Source organism: Protopterus annectens, chromosome 15.part0 (assembly GCF_019279795.1).
Source record: "Protopterus annectens isolate FY-2018-M chromosome 15.part0, PAN1.0, whole genome shotgun sequence".
NCBI lineage: Eukaryota > Metazoa > Chordata > Ceratodontiformes > Protopteridae > Protopterus > Protopterus annectens.
In genome coordinates this window covers 73,054,485-73,075,423 of record NC_056749.1, presented here as the reverse complement: position 1 = coordinate 73,075,423, position 20,939 = coordinate 73,054,485, and the positions used below count along the sequence as shown (strand labels likewise).

The window sequence follows — 20,939 nt, the reverse complement described above, 5'->3', positions numbered from 1 at the left end:
TGTTTTGAGGTTCTGGCAATGGTGGGTCCTAAAAGCCATGCCTGTAGCGAATCTGGCTATATGATTGTAACATCCTGATAATTTGTTGAGATTGGTTTTGGATAGGTTGGTGAGTACAGGGGAGGCATACATAAGGGTAGAGAGGAGGTGTAATCTTGCAATAGCTACCCTAGTTAGGGGGGGGCGAGGAAAGGTTTGGCTCTGTACAGGGAGCCAAGTTTTTTGTTGACAGACTTAATAGTGTGATTGACATGTTTATCACATTTAAGAATGTTGTCTATTATTATAAGCTTTGTATAGTCATCAGGGGAGATAATGGTGTCATTGCTAGATTTGATGTTGAAGGAAGGAGGAGGAATTCTATGGTTAGGGGAGAAAAGTAATAGCTTGGTTTTGTTAGGATTTAGAAGCAGGCAGCGATTAGCTAGCCATGTTTCTACAGTGCTGAAAGTGATCTCAGTGAGGGTTAGAAGTTGTGTAGGAGAGGAGGTCGGAGCATATTAGCATTGGGTCATCTGCATATTTGATGCAGGTGGCTCCTGGGATGGTGGTGTGCAGATCATTGATAAAGAATGAGAAAAGAGGGGGACCTAGTATGGACCCTTGTGGGACACCTAGGGTTAGAAGAAGTTGGGATGACAGCTTGCTGTGCCATAAGACAGCCTGCTGTCTACTGTTTAGGTAGGAGTAAAACCATTATATTGTGTGTTGGTCTAAACTGATGGTTTGTAGGGTATTGAGCAGTAGCTGATGGTTGACTATATCGAAAGCTTTTGAGAGATCTAGAAAGAGTGCTGAAGATAGTTTGTTTTTGTTATGATGAAGATTGATGACATTAGAGAAAGATAGAAGAGCCATGGTGGTACTGTGGAATGGCCTAAAGCTGTGCTGAGTGAGCTTTCCGTTTTGAATAAGAAAGTGTATGATTTGTTTGTGTATGCATCTTTCCATGATTTTAGCTAGTGGTGAAAGAATGGTTATAGGTCTAAAGTTAGATAATTCTGTGGAACTTCCACCTTTATGGAGAGGTATAACATGATATTTTCCATATTGCTGGGATGGATCATTCTGAGATGGATCTGTTGATCAGAATAGAAATGTGAAGTGCTATGTCATCAGCTGCTTTTTGAAGATATTCAACTGGGAGGTGGTCGGCAGCTAGTGTAGTAGGTTTCAGCTTTTTGAGTAAGGTCTGGATCGGGTTGATAGGTACGGTTTGAAAGGTAAAGGTGGGTTGGGTGCTGGGTGGAGCAGGGCTAGATGTGCCAGAGCTGGTGTTTGTGTCCGATGGAGTGAGATGGGTAGCTAGAGACTGGATAGTTTCAGTAAAAAAGGAGGTGAAGCTGTTTGCAATTTCAACAGGGGATTTATCAAGGGCAGCTGATGGGGCAGGAGTGGGGGAATGGCCTGGGTGGAGAAGACTGTTAATATCAGCCCAGAACTTTTGAGGTTTTAGCTGATATTTTTGTTGTAGGAGGGTGTAATGATTTTTTTTTGTCTAGAATGACAGATTTTCTGGTCTGATTCCTTTGCTGCTGGTATCTTACTTGGTCCATAGGGGATTTGGTAACATGCATTGTTTCTTAGATTAATTTTGTTTTTTTTTCTTTAGATAGCCACGGTTTAACTGTGGCTTTTACACGAATGGTATGTTTAGGAGCATGGTGGTTAAGGATAGCCAGAAATTTGGTATTAAATAGAAACATCTATTTTACTTTAGCCATTCAGTGATAAAAACATTGTAGAACCTGTTTTGAGTAAATGCATTGTACTACATAATTAGTTATCTAAGTTTATTTAATGAGTTACTTCTCTATCTTCTGTCTCTACAGCCCCAACAATGAAACAAAGCGGACTTTGAGAGTGGACGAGATGTATCTGATCGATTCAGGAGGACAGTACTTGTAAGTCTGAATATGAAAGTGCCATTTTTCCTTTGTTCAAAATGTAATTTTGGATTGTTTTATTGTTTTAACTTGAAAAAATCATAGGTTCATAGGTTGGTACTAGGCTATCAGCCCTAGCATAGTACAAGCCTAGCCATAACAATTCCCTGGCTATCTCTTCTCACACTATTTACTTCCCTGGACCCCTGTCTGGCTGGGTGACTGACGTGATCCCGGGGTGAATTTCCTTTCTCCCATCCAATCGTCAAGGTTCCTTTTGAAGAGGGCCAAAGAGGCACTCTGCTTGACATGTATCAAATGATTCTTTTTTGTGGTTAAATAAGAGTCAGTAGTCTATTTCTGACCTGTCTAGTCTCAAAAAGACACAGGAAATGTCTAAGAAGGACATTCAATTGGCAAGTCAAAACAGTATACAAACGTTTGTTTTGCCATTTATATAGTTCTTCTCAAAGCCTACATATATTTGAAAATGTAAACTATGACTTTGATTCTTTTTAGAAATAATATGATTTAACTAAGAAAAACAAATGTTAAGGCAAAGTGATAACATTTGTTCATTTATTAAAGTATTTGCGTTACTCTTGACATAGAAAACATGTTAATTGCTCGACATAACATGAAGTGACTATACCATGCTGTAGCTGCGGTATTGCATGCTTTCACAAAATGGGCCACAGATAAGGGTAATATATATATAGTTACTAGGATAGGAGTTATACAAGTGTGACACAGAAGGGAGGTGGAATATCAATCTATAAGGAAGATGCTACATGTACGGTCAAGAGAGGGGAAGGAACCCCACCCCATGAATGGGGCAAGAAGAAGGTCAGTAAGTGCCTGTCACTGAAGGCAAAAAACTGATGGCCTTATACAATGCAACTTCCCACAGAAAGTAAGGGAGGAGGATGCCTGATACATTGTAACTTTCCATACATAGTAAGGGAGGAGGATGCCTGATACATTGTAACCTCCTACACATAGTAAGAGAGGAGGATACTTTAAACAGTACAACTTCCCACACATAGTAAAGGGTGAGGATGCCTAATACATTGTAACTTTTCATACATAGTAAGGGGGATGATGCCTAATCAGTGTAACTTCCCACACATAGTAAGAGAGGAGGATGCTTTAAACAGTACAACTTCCCACACATAGTAAGGGAGGAGAATGCTTTAAACAGTGCAACTTCCCACATATAGTAAGGGGGAGGACGGCTGATACAGTGTAACTTCCCACACATAGTAAGAGAGGATGATGCTGGATACAGTGTAACTTCCCACACATAGTAAGGGAGGAGGATGGCTGATACAGTGTAACTTCCCACACATAGTGAGGGAGGAGGATGGCTGATGCAGTGTAACCTTCGGCACAGAGTAAGAGAGGAGAATGCCTGATACAGTGTAACTTCCCACATAGAGTAACAGAGGAGGATGCCTGATACAATTTAACTTCCCACACATAGTAAGGGAGGAGGATGGCTGATACAGTGTAACTTCCCACACATAGTAAGGGAGGAGGATGCCTAATACAGTGTAACTTCCCACATAGAGTAACGGAGGAGGATGCCTAATACAGTTTAACTTCCCACACATAGTAAGGGAGGAAGATGCTTTAAACAGTGCAACATTCCACACATAGTAAGGGAGGTGGATGCTTTAAACAGTGCAACTTCCCACACATAGTAAGGGAGGAGGATGGCTGATACAGTGTAACTTCCTACACATAGTAAGGGAGGATGATGCCTGATACAGTGTAACTTCCCAGACATAGTAAGGGAGGATGATGCCTGATACAGTGTAACTTCCTACACATAGTAAGGGAGGAGGATGATTTAAACAGTGCAACTTCCCACACACAGTAAGGGAGGAGGATACTTGATATAGTGTAACTTCCCACAGATAATAAGGGAGGAGGATGCCTGATACAGTGTAACTTCCCACACATAGTAAGGGAGGAGGATGCCTGATACAGTGTAACTTCCCACATAGAGTAACGGAGGAGGGTGCCTGATACAGTTTAATGTCCCACACATAGTAAGGGAGGAGGATGCTTTAAACAGTGCAACATTCCACACATAGTAAGGGAGGAGGATGCTTTAAACAGTGCAACTTCCCACACATAGTAAGGGAGGAGGATGGCTGATACAGTGTAACTTCCTACACATAGTAAGTGAGGAGGATGCTTGATACAGTGTAACTTCCCACACATAGTAAGGGAGGATGATGCCTGATACAGTGTTACTTCCCACATAGAGTAACGGAGGAGGATGCCTGATACAATGTAACTTCCCACACATAGTAAGGGAGGAGGATGATTTAAACAGTGCAACTTTCATCACATAGTAAGGGAGGAGGATACTTGATATAGTGCAACTTCCCACAGATAATAAGGGAGGAGGATGCCTGATACAGTGTAACTTCCTACACATAGTAAGGGAGGAGGATGATTTAAACAGTGCAACTTCCCACACATAGTAAGTGAGGAGGATACTTGATATAGTGCAACTTCCCACAGATAATAAGGGAGGAGGATGCCTGATACAGTGTAACTTCCCACATAGAGTAACGGAGGAGGGTGCCTGATACAGTTTAATGTCCCACACATAGTAAGGGAGGAGGATGCTTTAAACAGTGCAACATTCCACACATAGTAAGGGAGGAGGATGCTTTAAACAGTGCAACTTCCCACACATAGTAAGGGAGGAGGATGGCTGATACAGTGTAACTTCCTACACATAGTAAGTGAGGAGGATGCTTGATACAGTGTAACTTCCCACACATAGTAAGGGAGGATGATGCCTGATACAGTGTTACTTCCCACATAGAGTAACGGAGGAGGATGCCTGATACAATGTAACTTCCCACACATAGTAAGGGAGGAGGATGATTTAAACAGTGCAACTTTCCACACATAGTAAGGGAGGAGGATACTTGATATAGTGCAACTTCCCACAGATAATAAGGGAGGAGGATGCCTGATACAGTGTAACTTCCTACACATAGTAAGGGAGGAGGATGATTTAAACAGTGCAACTTCCCACACATAGTAAGGGAGGAGGATGGCTGATACAGTGTAACTTCCTACACATAGTAAGGGAGGATGATGCCTGATACAGTGTAACTTCCCAGACATAGTAAGGAAGGATGATGCCTGATACAGTGTAACTTCCTACACATAGTAAGGGAGGAGGATGATTTAAACAGTGCAACTTCCCACACACAGTAAGGGAGGAGGATACTTGATATAGTGTAACTTCCCACAGATAATAAGGGAGGAGGATGCCTGATACAGTGTAACTTCCCACACATAGTAAGGGAGGAGGATGCCTGACACAGTGTAACTTCCCACATAGAGTAACGGAGGAGGGTGCCTGATACAGTTTAATGTCCCACACATAGTAAGGGAGGAGGATGCTTTAAACAGTGCAACATTCCACACATAGTAAGGGAGGAGGATGCTTTAAACAGTGCAACTTCCCACACATAGTAAGGGAGGAGGATGGCTGATACAGTGTAACTTCCTACACATAGTAAGTGAGGAGGATGCTTGATACAGTGTAACTTCCCACACATAGTAAGGGAGGATGATGCCTGATACAGTGTTACTTCCCACATAGAGTAACGGAGGAGGATGCCTGATACAATGTAACTTCCCACACATAGTAAGGGAGGAGGATGATTTAAACAGTGCAACTTCCCACACATAGTAAGTGAGGAGGATACTTGATATAGTGCAACTTCCCACAGATAATAAGGGAGGAGGATGCCTGATACAGTGTAACTTCCCACACATAGTAAGGGAGGAGGATGCCTGATACAGTGTAACTTCCCACATAGAGTAACGGAGGAGGATGCCTGATACAGTTTAACTTCCCACACATAGCAAGGGAGGAGGATGCTTTAAACAGTGCAACATTCCACACATAGTAAGGGAGGAGGATGCTTTAAATAGTGCAACTTCCCACACATAGTAAGGGAGGAGGATGGCTGATACAGTGTAACTTCCCCACATAGTATGGGAGGAGGATGTCTGATACAGTGTAACTTCCTACACATAGTAAGGGAGGAGAATGCCTCATACAGTGTAACTTCCCACACATAGTAAGGGAGGATGATGCCTGATACAGTGTAACTTCCCACACATAGTAAGGGAGGAGGAGGATTTAAACAGTGCAACTTCCCACACATAGTAAGGGAGGAGGATGCCTGATATAGTACAACTTTTCACACATAGTAAGGGAGGAGGATGCCTGATACAGTGTAACTTCCCACACATGGTAAGGGAGGAGGAAGAAAATCTGTGGGAGTGAACAAAAACGGGTTGTAGGAGGAATAATATAATAACTAATGGGTTATTTGCCAGTAGTTGACTGGGAGTTTTCCAAGTCCCATTGTTTAGAAAGCGTGAGGATTGAATGATGTACTAGACCATTAGGGGGTTCAGTGAACTGGAGACTGACAGTACCAGACAGAGCAAAATTCTAAATGTGACTCTAAGAGAAAGGAAAAGGGACCCATGGATTTATAGGTGAAGATGTAGTTAGTGAATACTGATCAAGACAGCACATCGTTTAGTGGTGAGAATACAAAGGAAAAAATAATGGCTGGGATTCATAACCAAACTGCATGTAGAGCAAGGCTAATTATTGCATGCAACAAGGGTGTGGACAGCTCTAAAACAGTCTTCGTACATTTGCTTACTAGTGAGCTTTCTTTCAGAAGGAACTACTCAAATACTAGTGCTGCACAGGTGAGCCAAGCTAATGACGTCAGGGTTTTAAGGTAGTGGGATACAATGAACTAGAGGAAAATCTCAAAGATGAGTTAGGAGACAGATTGGAAATGCATCAGTGATCAAGTCATCAGGGATATGGGCAAGGAGTTGAAGAACAGGCAAAGAGAAGAAAACTGTGACCATTTGAAATGATGGGACTCGCAATGCAAACTCCAAGAATGTGAATGTTAAATTGCATTAACAGAAGATGACAGAGATAAGCTATACATTCATAATTGCTGACAGGTTTATTGAAACAAGCTGATCAAGCTCTACTGTGAGATTTTAAACATTTTCTTTATAACACAGATATAACTGTCAGACACACTGCACTTCCTAAGTTGACTCGGATTATAAAACTGTCCACCAAAAAGTCTTTACAGCCACTTTTATAGTTTTAAAACTTTGTTCTTGATGAAACCATTCTTTTTCTGTATTGAAACCTTCTTTGTCTGCATTCTTATCTCATCCAGAGAAAAACAGTTCCTTCAGCAGGCCAAAATGTTCATAGGTTCATAGGAAGGTACTAGGCTATTGGCCCTAGGGCCTATATAAACCTAGCCAAAAATGTACCCTGGCTTTTGCCACCCAAAAAAAATATTTTCCTGTGCCCCTGTTGAGCAGAGCCACAGAAGTGATCCGTGGGGTGAATTTCCTATCTCCCGTCCAATCATCAAGATTTTTCTTGAAGAGTGCTAATGAAGAGCTCTGTTTGACAGAGATATGTAGTCTGTTCCAGAGTATGGGAAGTCTCTGGGACAGGAATGTATCCCTCCAGCATGTTATGTTTATTGTGGTGATAAGGTTTAGGTCCCTAGATCGTGTAGCTCAGAGGGATTGGGATTTCTTTAAGTGGAGCATGTCCAACAGCTGTGGGTTTCACATAGCTTTGTATGTCAGGCAGAGATCACCTCTGAGTAGGCGATATGTGACGGAGTAAAGCTGGAGTTTTTTGAGACGGTCTGCGTAGGGTAGCTGTTTGAGGCCAGTAATCCTCTTTGTGAGGTATTTCTGTGGCCTTTCTAGTTGTTGTAGATGTCTTGTGAGGTACATACCAAAAGGAGTGTTGTACTCTATAATGGGTCTAATGAGTGATGAGTAGAGTGGAACAATTACCTCTTTTTTTCTGGATGAGAAACCTTTTGTGATGAGGTTAGCCATGTAGAAGGATTTCCTGACCACTGCGGTGATGTGATTATCAAAGGAGAGACTACTGTCCACCTGTGTCCCAAGGTCTCTTATCACATTTTTGGTGTTAAGTAGACTATCAGCTATGTGGTAGTTGATGGGTGCAGAGTTTTTACCAAAGGGGATGACAATACACTTTTTGGCATTGAGCTTCAGGCCATGGCTTTGACACCAGGCATCTGTCGCAGTGAGGCCCTTTTGTAGTATGTCCACATCGTTAGGAGTTTCAATTATGGCTACTAGTTTGCAGTCATCTGCAAACTTTGTTAGCCAAAGACCTTCTGTGTTAGCCTGTACTTCAGAGAAGTAGATACCAAACAGGAGAGGACCCAGGACTGAACCCTGTGGTACTCCACTTGTCACTGATCTGAAGTCGGATTTGGAGTCTGCTACTTTCACAGTGTGGGTTCTGTCCATGAGCCAGTTGGCAACCCATCTTGTGACATAGGGATTTATACCTAGTTTAGTGAGCTTATCTATAATTCCAGAGTGGGGGATAGTGTCAAAAGCCTTGCCGAGATCTAGATAAGCTGTGTGAACCACCTTACCCTCATCTATGGCTTTGGTGACTGCTTCAAAGAATTCAATCAGGTTTAGGAGACATGATCTGCCTTTTACAAATCCGAACTGGGTAGGGTCTAGAATATGCAGATTACCAATGTCTTTGTTTATGAGTTCCATGATGATACATTCCATTGCCTTGCAGACCAGGCTCATCAGGCTAATGGGGCGATAGTTCCCGGGGTCCATCATGGCTCCCCCATTGTGGAGTGGGATAACCATTGTGGTGCGCCATTCAGTGGGCACAAAGCCTGAGGTGAGGCTATGACTGAACATGGTACTTAGGTAGGGTGCCAGTTCATTCTGTAGTTCATGTAGAACGCAGCCTGGGATATTGTCAGGTCCCATGGATGCTGTGTTCTTGGCTTTGGAGAGTGTGTTTTTTACCTGTGCAGCCACGATTACAGGTATATATTCCGGTATAGAGATAGATATAGGCCCTCTGGGTAGTGAGAGGGGGGTAAAGTTAGCACTGAACTTATCTGCCAGGATGTTGGCAATATCAGTTGGTTCTGTATATTTAGTGCCATTGTGCTGTAACTCAGAGCAGATCTGAATGTTGCCATTGAGATTCTTGACATAGCTATAGAATGCTTTGTGGTTGTCTGTAGAGTCAGTGGCAATTTAGTTTTCGTAACTAGCTTTGGAGGATTTTATGAGGGATCTCAGCTTCTTACTGAGGTTGACCAGGGCGTTCCTCCACTCATGGGATTTTACTCTTTTTTGCAAAAGTTTCTTTCTTCTGTTGTAGAGTTTGTTTATGGCAGAGGACCACCAGATCAGCTTCCTTTTTTTGGAGGATAGCATCTTGGTTCTATTAGGGATAGCATGATCCATGCACTTGTGTAAGTGCTTATAAAGTGTATTTTTGAAGGATTCAGCAGTCATAACTCTATTGTCCGTCTGCATGGGTGTGATGAAGTTTGCCACTTCTGTCTTAAGAAGTGTGAAGTTGGCTTTGGAGAAGTTTTTTACAATGGTTTCCCTAATTGGGGGTGGGTGCGGGATGTGGATGTCTAGGGTGATTAGCTTGTGGTCGGATCTGACCAACGATGAATTGACCTCTGGTGTGAACACTGGTTGCCCATGTTGGTAATGACCAGGTCTAGGATATTACCGCCCCTGGTGGGGGTGTGAATAAGCTGATCCAAGGCGTTGGAATTTATAAATTCCATAAAACGTTGAGCAAAAGAGTTGGTACATGAGTAGATTTCCCAGTTAATGGTGGGGTAGTTGAAATTGCCCATTATTAGGGTGTTAGGTTGTACCCTAATACTTTCCAGTGTATCAAGAAATGAGGAGTGGGAATCCTGGGGTATGGTGGGGGGTCTGTAGCAAGCTACAATTTGGATTGCGGTCTTGCCCAGAATTAGTTGCACTTGGATAATCTTGGATGCATTATGCTGTTCAACTAGCCTGGAGGTGTGGATATCCTTAATGAATATGGACACGCCTCCACCTTTAGTCCTTCGTTCTGGGTTAGGTGGCCAAAAGGTGTGGTATGTTCTTTTAGAAATGTTTTTCATTGATAGGATAGTCTGTATCTTTTCTCTGCTGTTAGCCATTTACCTTTAACTTGAATATCTGTGTACATTCAACTTTTTATGATATTTCAACAAGCCTCTGTTGTTAATACCATTTGTTGCAAAAAGATATTCAGAAGTATAATATTTTTTTGTTCCACACAAGCACAATCTGCTAAGCAAATACATCACATGCTATTCTAAAATATCACACTGCTATCTTGATTACCAAATCTCTGTTACTGTGAAGGAAAAACAACAAAAACATTCAGAAGTATAATACTTTTTTGTTATACATAAGTACATTCTCTTAAGCTAATCATTTAGAAATACAATATGTCATACAAGCACATTCCTGTTATTTCTTCCCACATTTGCAGGCTCTGTATTTTTATGCTATTCCTAAAAAATATCACACTGTCACTATGTGAGACAACAGTTTTACCAATACATGCTGTTACTGTGAGAAAAGTAGTTTTACCAAATCACATACATGGCGTTTCTACGAGGGAAAATCAGTTTTACTTTATAAAATTCTATCAGTTGAGACCAAATGAATGAAAATCCAGATTTACATATACCAAGTCTGAGATTGACATTTCTGGGAATATTCTTTTTTCTCCATGGTATGTTGATCTTGGATTTGATATAAATAAGTTCAGTGGGGGTCTTGCCCCCACGAAAAGAAGGGGTGCAGGACAAGCAGAATGTTGGAGCTGCTAAATTCTTAATGGCATTTTTTTACACTTTTTTGTCTTGATTATAGAACTTTGATACTAGCTACATACTTACAAATTAACTAAAGACTGTCTGTGTAATTTTGGAAAATGTACTTTGGTATGATATTTCTTTTGAAAGATGCACCTTGCCTTGTTGATTTTTTTATTTGGCACAGACTTCTCTGTACTGTATCTCTGTAAATATTGAACTATGTAACTTAGAACATGCTTAATTATGTCTCTGGCCTAGGTCATGTTTGAAAAGGGTTTTATGATCAGTCCACTAATCCAGTTAAGTGAAAAAGAAAGGAAGAACAAATGAGAAATGTGAATGGAAAAGCATTCCAAATTTTTGGGGCAATAAAAGGGAAGACATTGCCACCTGATTTGTAAAGTGATTCAGGGATATGAAAGGGATCAAGAGCTTTCCATTGCCTATCATTGCCTGTTGCTGTTATCAGGTTGAGAGGTCAAAGTCTTAAGATAATTATGAGGCAGGGACATTATCATAAGCATAGACATTTGGTGATTAAAGAAATAGGTTCATAGGTTCATGGGTAGGTACTAGGTTATTGGCTCTAGGGTCTATATAAGCCTAGCCAAAAAGGTACCCTGGCTTTTGCCACCCAAGAAAATTATTTTTCTGTGCCCCTGGAAGCAGAGCCACAGAAGTGATCCCCGGGGTGAATTTCCTATTTCCCATCCAATCATCAAGATTTTTCTTGAAGAGTGTTAATGAGGAGCTTTGTTTGACACAGATAGGTAGTTTGCTCCATAGTATTGGAAGTCTCTGGGACAAGAATCTATCCCTCCAGCATGTTCTGTTTATTGTGGTGACACAGTTTAGGTCCCTAGAGCATGTAGCTCGGAGGGATAGGGATTTCTTTAAGTGGAGCATGTCCAACAGCTCTGGGTTTGACATAGCTTTGTATGTTAAGTAGAGATCGCCTCTGAGTAGGCGATATGCAATGGAGTAAAGCTGGAGTTTTTTGAGACGGTCTGCATAGGGCATCGGTTTGAGGCTGGTAATCCTCTTTGTGAGGTATTTCTGTGGGCTTTCCAGGTGTTGTAGATGTCTTGTGAGGTACATATCAAAAGGGGCGTTGTACTCTATAATGGGTCTAATGAGTGACGAGTAGAGGGGAACAATTACCTCTTTTTCCTGGATGAGAAACCTTTTGTGATGAGGTGTACCATGTAGAAGGATTTCCTGACTACTGTGGCAATGTGATTATCAAAGGAGAGACTACTGAACACCTGTGTCCCAAGGTCTCATCACACTTTCAGTATTAAGTAGACTACTGCCTAAGTGGTAGTTCATGGGTACAGAGTTTTTACCAAAGGGGATGACAATGCACTTTTTGGCATTGAGCTTGAGGCCGTGGCTTTGACACCAGGCATCTGTCTCATTGAGGCCCTTTTGTAGGATGTCCAGATCATTAGGAGTTTTGATTATGGCTCCTAGTTTGCAGTAATCTGTGAACTTCATTAGCCAAAGACCTTCTGTGTTAGCCTGTATTTCAGAGAAGTAGATACCAAACAGGAGAGGACCCAGGACTGAACCCTGTGATACTCCACTTGTCACTGGTCTGTAGTTGGATTTGGAGTCTGCTACTTTCACAGTGTGGGTTCTGTGAATGAGCTAGTTGGCAACACATCTTGTGACATAGAGATTTATACTTAGTTTTGTGAGTTTATCTATAATTCCAGAGTGGGGGATGGTGTCGAAAGTCTTGGCAAGATCTAGATTGGCTGTGTGAACCACCTTATCCTCATCTACGGCTTTGGTGACTGCTTCAAAGAAGTCTATCAGGTTTAGGAGACATAATCTGCCTTTTACAAACCCGAACTGGGTGGGGTCCAGAGTTTGGAGATTACAAGTGTCTTTGTTTACAAGTTCCATGATGATACATTCCATGGCCTTGCAGACCAGGCTCGTCAGACTAATGGGGCGGTAGTTCCCATGGACCGTGGTAGCTCCCCCTTTGTGGAGTGGGATAACAGTCGCTGTGCACCATTCAGTGGGCACAAAGCCTGAGGTGAGGCTATGATTGAACATGGTACTTAGGTGGAGTGCCAGTTCATTCTGTAGCTCGTGTAGAACGCAGCCTGGGATGTTGTCAGGTCCTATGGAAGTTATGTTCTTGGCTTTGGAGAGTGTGGTTTTTACCTGTGCAGCCGTGATTACAGGAAGTTTGCATTCTTCCAGTATGGAGATGGGCCTTTTAGGGGGTGAGGGGGGGGTAAAGTTAGCACTGAACCTATCTGCCAGGATGTTGGCAATATCAGTTGGTTCTGTATATTTAGTGTCATTGTGATGTAACTCAGAGCAGATCTGAGTGCTGCCATTGAGATTCTTGACATAGCTATAGAATGCTTTGTGATTGTCTTTAGAATCACTGGCAGTTTTGTTTTGATATCTAGCTTTAGAGGATTTTATGAGGGATCTCAGCTTCTTACTGAGGCTGACCAGTGAGTTCCTCCAATCATAGGATTTTACTCTTTTCTGCAACAGTTTCTTTCTTCTGTTGTAGAGTTTGTTTATGGCAGGGGACCACCAGATTTGCTTCCTTTTTTTGGAGGATAGCATCTTGGTTCTGTTAGGGATAGCATGATCTCTACACTCGTGTAAGTACTTATAAAGTTCATTTGTGTAGGATTCAGCAGTCATACCTCTATTGTCTGTCTGCATGGGTGTTTTGAAGTTAGCCACTTCTGTCTTAAGAAGTGTGAAGTTGGCTTTGAAGAAATTTTTTTGGTGGTTTCCCTAATGAGGGGTGGGGTGGGATGTCTAGGGTGATTAGCTTTTGGTCAGATCTGACCAATGAGAAATTGACCTCTGGTATGGAACACTGGTTGCCCATGTTGGTAATGACCAGGTTTAGGATATTGCTGCCCCTGGCAGGGATGTGGATAAGTTGATCCAAGGCGTTGGAATTTATGAATTCCAGAAAACGTTGAGCAAAAGAGTTGGTACATGAGTAGTTTTCCCAGTTAATGTTGAGGTAGTTGAAATTGCCCATTATTAGGGTGTTAGCTTGTACCCTAATATTTTCCAGTGTATCAAGAATTGAGGAGTGGGAATCCTGGGGCATAGTGGGGTATCTGTAGCATGCTACAATTTGGATTGTGGTCTTGCCCAGAGTTAGTTGCACTTGGATAATCTCGGATGCATGAATATTGTATTATGGTAACCTTTCTTTTCCACATCCTCCACTGCTTTATTTTTTACTTATTTTACTTAAGTTTTATGACCAGGGAAGTCCACTGGCTCAAGAAGATCCCATTTTCTGTGGAGGCCTGGGGAGAAAAGCTCCACAATAATTGCAAGTTACATTTCATGTTACAAAAGGACATAGTTCATACAGCTAATTAAACATTTACAGATAAGATCCATGATATTTGTAATCGGCTTGTCATAATGTTACAAAAATGAAAAGACATAACTGAATACAGAAATTTCAGCATTTACATAAAGTGAATATTTTTGTTATAAACTCAATTGTATGTTTAACATTTCAAACTATATAGCTACTAGCCATTAGCAGGTTAGGAAAATATTATGCATGGAGAGGGTAATACTATAATTGAGATTGGAGAGTATAGTACAATAGTTATTAGAGAGAAAATTCATTTTTTGGTAAGGGAGGGATTGTTTTGGGTGGGGCAAAGTAACAGTAGAGGTAGTTGGATGAGTCAGTGCAAAGTGGAATGGGGGGGATGGGTTTAAGTTGGAGCATGGCAAGGGTATTCCCATTTCTAAGAAAGATGAGAGAGTAGCTGAGATTTGAAATTTGTATGGTTAGGTTGGTTGCATAGTTGTGCGGGGAGAGAGTTCCACTGTTTAGCTAAGGAGTGGGACAGCAGTAGATGGCCAGGAGGTTGTGCAGGTTTTTGGACCTGAAAGAGATTTTGGTGTTTGGATCTGAGTGAACGGTTGGGAATGCAAGGTTTTAAGGAAGTAGCGAGAGCTGGGCAGTTGGCAGGTTTAAAGATGAGCTTGGCTTGTGGGCAACGGTGAGTTGTAGGTAACTGACATAGTTGGGTAGCTCAAGCCAGGTGAGGAGAGAGTGGCAGTGGTGGGATGAGTTTTTTGAATTGGTTGCAAATTTGGAGATCTTGTGGTAGCAGGATTCAAGTTTAGACTGAAGGCCAAGATGTAGATTGGTGAAAAGAGGGGCACCATACATAAAGGAGTGGAGTAGGAAGGTGAATGCAAGAGTCTGATGGGTAGAGGGGCTTAGGAAGCAGTTGTACCTGTAAAGGAGACCTAACTTTTGTTGGGTTTTCTTGATTGCGGATTGGATGTGAGTGTCAAATTTTAGTTCTTCATCATTAATGATGCCAAGAAGCTTGGTGTTGGGAACGATTTCAAGGAGAGTGTTGTTTTGGCTCTGTATGGTGAATATGTATTTGTCAATGGAGTTTTTATGGGGTGAAAGGTAGATATTTCAGTTGAGTTACCACCCTTATGAAGTAGAATTATGTGAGAGATTTTCCAGAGAGATGGGATGGAACCTTCAGTGATGGTTCTGTTGATTAGTATGGAAATAGGATAGGAAAGTACTTTAGCTGCGATTTGCAGGTATTCAGCTGGTAGGATCGGCTGATGGGTTACATTGTTTAAGTTTAGTCAGTACGGTATAGATGAAGGATGTAGAGACAGGATTTAATTGAAAGGTAGGGGGTTTGCTTGTCATGGGGAATGTGAGGGTTGAGCTAACAGGAGGTAAGGAATTAGCAAGAGATTGTACAGTTTCTGTAAAGAAGGTATTGAAGGTGTTAGCAATCTCCTTAGGAGTGCTTAAGGAGAGACCTGAATGGGTTGGAGTCTAGGAGTAGCCTGGGTGTAAAAGTCTATTGATAGCTGACCAGAAAGTGTGTGGCGTTTGTTGATGCTTGTCTTGGAGTTTAAAGTAGTAGCTTTTTTTATCAAGGAGTACTGATTTTTTTGTGGCATTTCTACAGTGTTTGTAGTTCTGGTGATCGTTTGAGTTTTTAGTGTTTCTCCATTTAGACAAGATCTTATTTTTTAATAGTAGTTTGTGTCTTGTCTCTTTAGAGAGCCATGGTGTAGCTTTACTTCTGGTTCTTATGGATCGACTAGGGGCATGGTATTCCAGTGTTTGTAAGAATTTGGAGTTAAAATAGGATATACTGCTTCCTCAAGAGAGAGTTGTTTTAAGGCAGACCAGTCACAGGTTTGTAGCTCAGCTTGGAAACTTACAGCCTTAAAGTGATTTTTGTTTCGTGTAGTTTTAAGGATGGTTGGTTAGGAATGAAGGTCTTTTTGCCTAATTATATAAGTAAGGAAGTGTTCGCTAATATCAACAGGAAGGGTATTAGCTATATAAGCGATGGGATTTTTTTTACTAGGATCCAGTCTAAGGTACTTTTTTTGCTACTGGGTTTATGAATTCGGGTTGGGATGGTGATAATTTGAGAGAAGCCATACAGGTTTATATGGACTGAAGGTTTGTTTGAGGTACATCAATTCTAGTCTATATTGAAGTCACCAAGTACTATGGTTTCTTGTGGGCGGGAAGAAGAGAGCCAGCAGAGGATATTTTCAAGGGTGTTGATCTGATTGCCTGGAGGTAGGTAGGAGCAAATTATATAAATAGATTTGCTGGTATTGACCTGAAGTTTAGTGATAAGGATTTCTACATTATTATCTAAAGGTATTTGTAAGTCTACTGCAGACCTTATACAAAATTTCTACTCCACCACCCTTTTTGGTTGTACGGTCTAATGTTATTATATTATAACCTGGTGGGATGACTTCATTGTCCTTTGTTCCTGGTTTGAGCCAGGTTTCTGTTAGACATAGGACATCAAAGGAATGTGTGTCAAGAAGTGCATGAAGTTGGCTAATTTTATTGTTTAAGCTTTGTATGTTAAGATAAGCTATGAGTATGGAGTTTGCAGTTTTAGTGGGGGTAAATGGAGTGGTAGGATGGGGTTGGTGGGGATTTAGTAGAGTGTTGTTGTTAGGTCCCGGATTAGGATGAATATCACCGTGAAGTAGAGGGTGTTGTTGTAAAGTAAATGAGAACTTAAGGAGTTTGCAGAGAATATATTGTTATTTTCTGGCTTGTTGGAAAGTAATATGGGCTAGCCTATGATACTTTGGGGAGAGGTAGGTTGAGGTGGAGTTGATGTTAGCATGGCTGTGAGCAGTTGGATGATTGAAAGTTGATGTTTGTTTTAGTGGATGGAGGGATCCAGTGAAATGTAAATTTTCATACAAGGTAAGGATAAATGGTATAAGTAGTATGGGTGTTGCAGCAAGAAAGAGAAACAGATTAGTATGTTTTGGCTGGTGTGATGAAGGCATGGTAGGAAGGAGGATAGTGTGAGGTCAGAAATAGGGTTGATTAATGAGCTAGATAGGAGAGAGATAGTATGGCAAGTAGAATGAAGAGTAGTGAAAGTATGGGTGTGTATGTATCTACTGTTCAGGGGAAAGTAATGAGGTAATTGGACAAATAGGGGAAGGGGAGTGTCCTGTGATGTATAAATGTAGGAGCACTGGGGATGGGTGAGATTTGGGGGTAGGGTAGGAGAGCGGAGTGAGCCCGCAGGGCGAATGGAGCGGGTAGAGCCAGGTAGTGGAAGAAATGTCAAGGAAAACAATCAGTAAGAGTGAGAATTCAGAAGGTAAGTTTGTAGAGTTGTGGAGTAAAGTATAAAGGCTTTCAGGGATGGACTTGGGATGTCAGAGGAGTGCTGAGTGAAATACAAACTAGAGGGACACTAATTAAAGAGAGAAATTAGTAAGCAGAAAAAAGCTGGGCACTCAAATAGGTAGAAGCAGGTAATGAGAGGAAAAGGATAAATAGGGTAGAAAGCTAAGAGTACAGCACCACCTGGTGGCCAGACACTTAATGACAGCAGGAGAGATACAAAAATGATCCCCGAAGGGGGATATCAGGCTAGGGTAATGGACGGAGAAACCCTGGTTAGGAATTTGGGGGGGACAATGAGCTACTTTGTTCTCCACACCTTCCACTGCTGCCCCTGACTTTATTGTCCACATCCCCCACTGCTGCCTCTAACTTTGCGTCTTCATATCTCCCACTGTTGCCTCTAACTTTGTGTCACCCCATCCTCCACTGCTACCTCTAACTTTGTGTCACCACAGAAAACGTTGATCCTGTACTCTAGTCAATCTCATATATCTGAAATGAACAGAATGCAAAGTACCAGACCCAAAATGTATTCCTGATGTCCTGCACTGATCACTTTCTTCAATCCTGGCATTCTTCATCACAAGCCCCAATCCACTTCACAGTCTTGATTCTACAATCCAAACACATCCAGTTTTCTTAGCAGCCACCTGTATGGGGCCATGTCAAAGACATCACTGAATTTGCAGACAATTACAACTATCAGTTCTCCTTCAAAATATTCTTTAGCAATCTTGTCATAAAAATGAATCAGATTTGTTTGACAGTCCCTTCTGTCCACAAACTGAAGTTAGATTATGTTCTGCTGATTGTTCTCTATTAAAGCAACCAATGTTTTCCTCAGAATTCCCTCTGTAGCTTTCCATTGCACTATGTGTAGGCTAACAGGCCTGTAATTGCTCCATATGTTTCCTACTCCATCTCCTTGTGCAAGGGTACCATAGTTATTGCCCTCTGCTCCACAGACACACCTTCAGTTACCAATAGTATATCCTTTGACTGAGAAGTTAAAATGAGGCCCCATCTGCCTGAGTTGATGGTAGCTGAGGTGGCTGTAAAAGATCCCATGACACGAAATGAAAAGAAAAAGGGAATATTCCCGTGTCCTGGCCAAATATCTCATAGTCAGTATGAATACCACCTCAGATCTCTTCAGAAAAGAGGCAACTAGCCCAGTGGACAAGTCCAGTCAACAAAGAATAAATAAATAGTCTGTTGAGAACCTCAGCAAGGGCATCTGCCAGCATACTGACTAGATTCTTGCGAGCTCTGGTAGGCAACAAACATGGTACCAGTGCTCTAGCCTTGGTTTGGTAAGTAAGTACACTCTCTCTGCCTACCTACTCTGTCCATATCCTGGAGTGTGAGGACTGCTGTTTACACTCTGCCACACACACACCAGCGTAGTATCCTGTCCTTCCCAGCTTTTCTTTGTAAAGGCTGAACTGGGATGTTCATTCAGTATCATTGTTTTATCCCAGCCTTCTTCCTATCTTTCCTTAGCCTGGCTATGTTTCTTCCTCCTGTCATTATTTTTGCTATATCATTAAAAGGACTGTAGTTTTCTCTGTTGAGCCTGCTGTCAAGTCTGTTCCAACCTTGTCCTTTATTTTCCTCATTTTCTTTGATGTACTTTATTATGCCTTCCTCCCCCGTGTTTCCCCCCACCTCTTCACTGCCTCCTTTCCATCTTTTGTATGCTCCTTTCACCTGCCTACCTGCCTCCACTTCAAATGCATCTATATCAACCTTCTCTTTTGGATCCTTCTTCAGACCCTTGTGTATAACCTCTAATATTGTATCCCTGATCCATTACCATATGTGTTTACTCGCTCACTTGTTCGACAGTCCCCTAAGTCATCACTGTCCACCTCTCCAGTTCATCAGAATCCATTTCCGTAAAGTCTGATGGCAATGCCTTTGTGTTCTTGTCCTTCCTCTACTCCAAATCACATACATAGCACCTACACCTGGACATCCCCGCTGCCCTTCACCTTAGTTAGAAGCATTTGTAGAATCTGGCCCTTTCCTGTAGAGTTCTGAACCATTTGGCTAAACTCCTCATGGACCAAGACTTCATGTAACTTCTGTTACCCCACTACATTAAAACATGGACTCTCCCTTTCTCCTGCTAAAAGATGCAGATCTCTCCTAATTCTACCCTTTTCCTGCTAGCTTATACTCCATTATTCTCTCTCCAGTCATTTCTCATCCTCTTCCATGGATATTAATATACTACATTATTCCTCTAGCATTCCTCTCTTCCTCTACTTTAACTGTTGCTTGGCTTGTAACATAGGTTCAATCCCCTGCCCTTGATGGTATGATGTTTCTTCTCTTCTATGACCTCACATTTTATGGCTTCCCTTATGTAGGTCACTACTGTACATCCCTTGCTCCCTTGTCTATTACTCCTAAGCTTCCTGTATTTTGGCATTCCATACCCACCCTCTCTTGTTATTGGCTCATGTGGGCAATGGCTAATCTCCCCTTTTGCATCACTGAATGCAGCTCTCGGTCCTCTTGCTCAGACTGCTTGCATTGTACAATAATGATGATATTAGCCAATCATAGTCAGAATCGGTCCAGTTTGTTTTGGCTAAGTTACATGCTCCAATCTTCCTTCATTCTTCTCCCTGAGTACCTGATCCCTATTCTGCATCTATGACCTGCTCCTCCCAATATTCCACCTTATGTTAAAGATACAGTCACTGAGATCTGAGCATTACTGCCCCTTCTTGGATTGGGCAGAGCCTGTCCCTGACACACCATTGCTAGGCCAACTGGTGATCGAATCCCCAGTAAACAAATCTTCCCTTCTTGTCCCCCATTATTGCTCTTGGACCTCCTTTACTTCTTCCCTAATGTCCCATTCCTCATATCTGCCCCATTTCCCATTAGTCCACTATTCAAATCTCATTATTGTTTGTTCTAGTTGCTTCCTGAAAATGATGCATGTCTTCCCTTTCCCATCCTTCATGCACTTTACCTGCAAGCCCTTTTCACTGTTCAGTCTCTCTTATCTACCTGAGTGCACCTCCCTGCCCACTTCTCTCCTGCTGTCCTTACTTTGGTTCATCTTTGCCTCCTTTAGTACTTGTCAATGACATCTCTGAATGTACCTCCACCAGGGATTTTTTTTCTCCTTGTCTTTGCTTTCATAACATACAGTTCCTTTTTTTTCCTCTTCACCTTGTTTTTCCAACAGCACTTATTACTCCTCATTTGACTACCTCCACCTGTTTTTCCTTCTCCCTTACTTTCTCCACTTCCTTTCTCACCATCCTGTCTGTTGGCCTGCTGTTGCTTCTGTCCCAGTCCCGTTCTACTCTTTCATACCTCTCTAGCTAGTCTAATATCATGTGTAGCTGCATATTTTCCCTTAAAGTTCCACAAGTCATATGTGGATCCCAAATCCAGTGTCACTCAATACTCTGTGAGCCACCCTTCGGCCCTGCGTGTTGAGCACAGCATCCCATTTCTTATACACTAGTCATGCTCAGACGCCCCGTTATTCTCATGTTCTTCCTTTCCTGGATCCTACATTACTCTTTTTTTGATTTTTTAAATTTGTATGCA

General features: G+C 41.9%; 1 protein-coding gene across 1 annotated transcript in view; it reads left to right on the top strand.

The window, feature by feature from the left end:
• XPNPEP2 (X-prolyl aminopeptidase 2) overlaps window positions 1-20,939 on the top strand; it is a 983,740-nt gene that overhangs the window by 727,118 nt on the left and 235,683 nt on the right. The window contains exon 14 of the mRNA XM_044057066.1: window positions 1,833-1,904. Coding sequence (XP_043913001.1) covers window positions 1,833-1,904 — 72 coding nt within the window. The remainder of the gene's footprint in view (window positions 1-1,832; window positions 1,905-20,939) is intronic.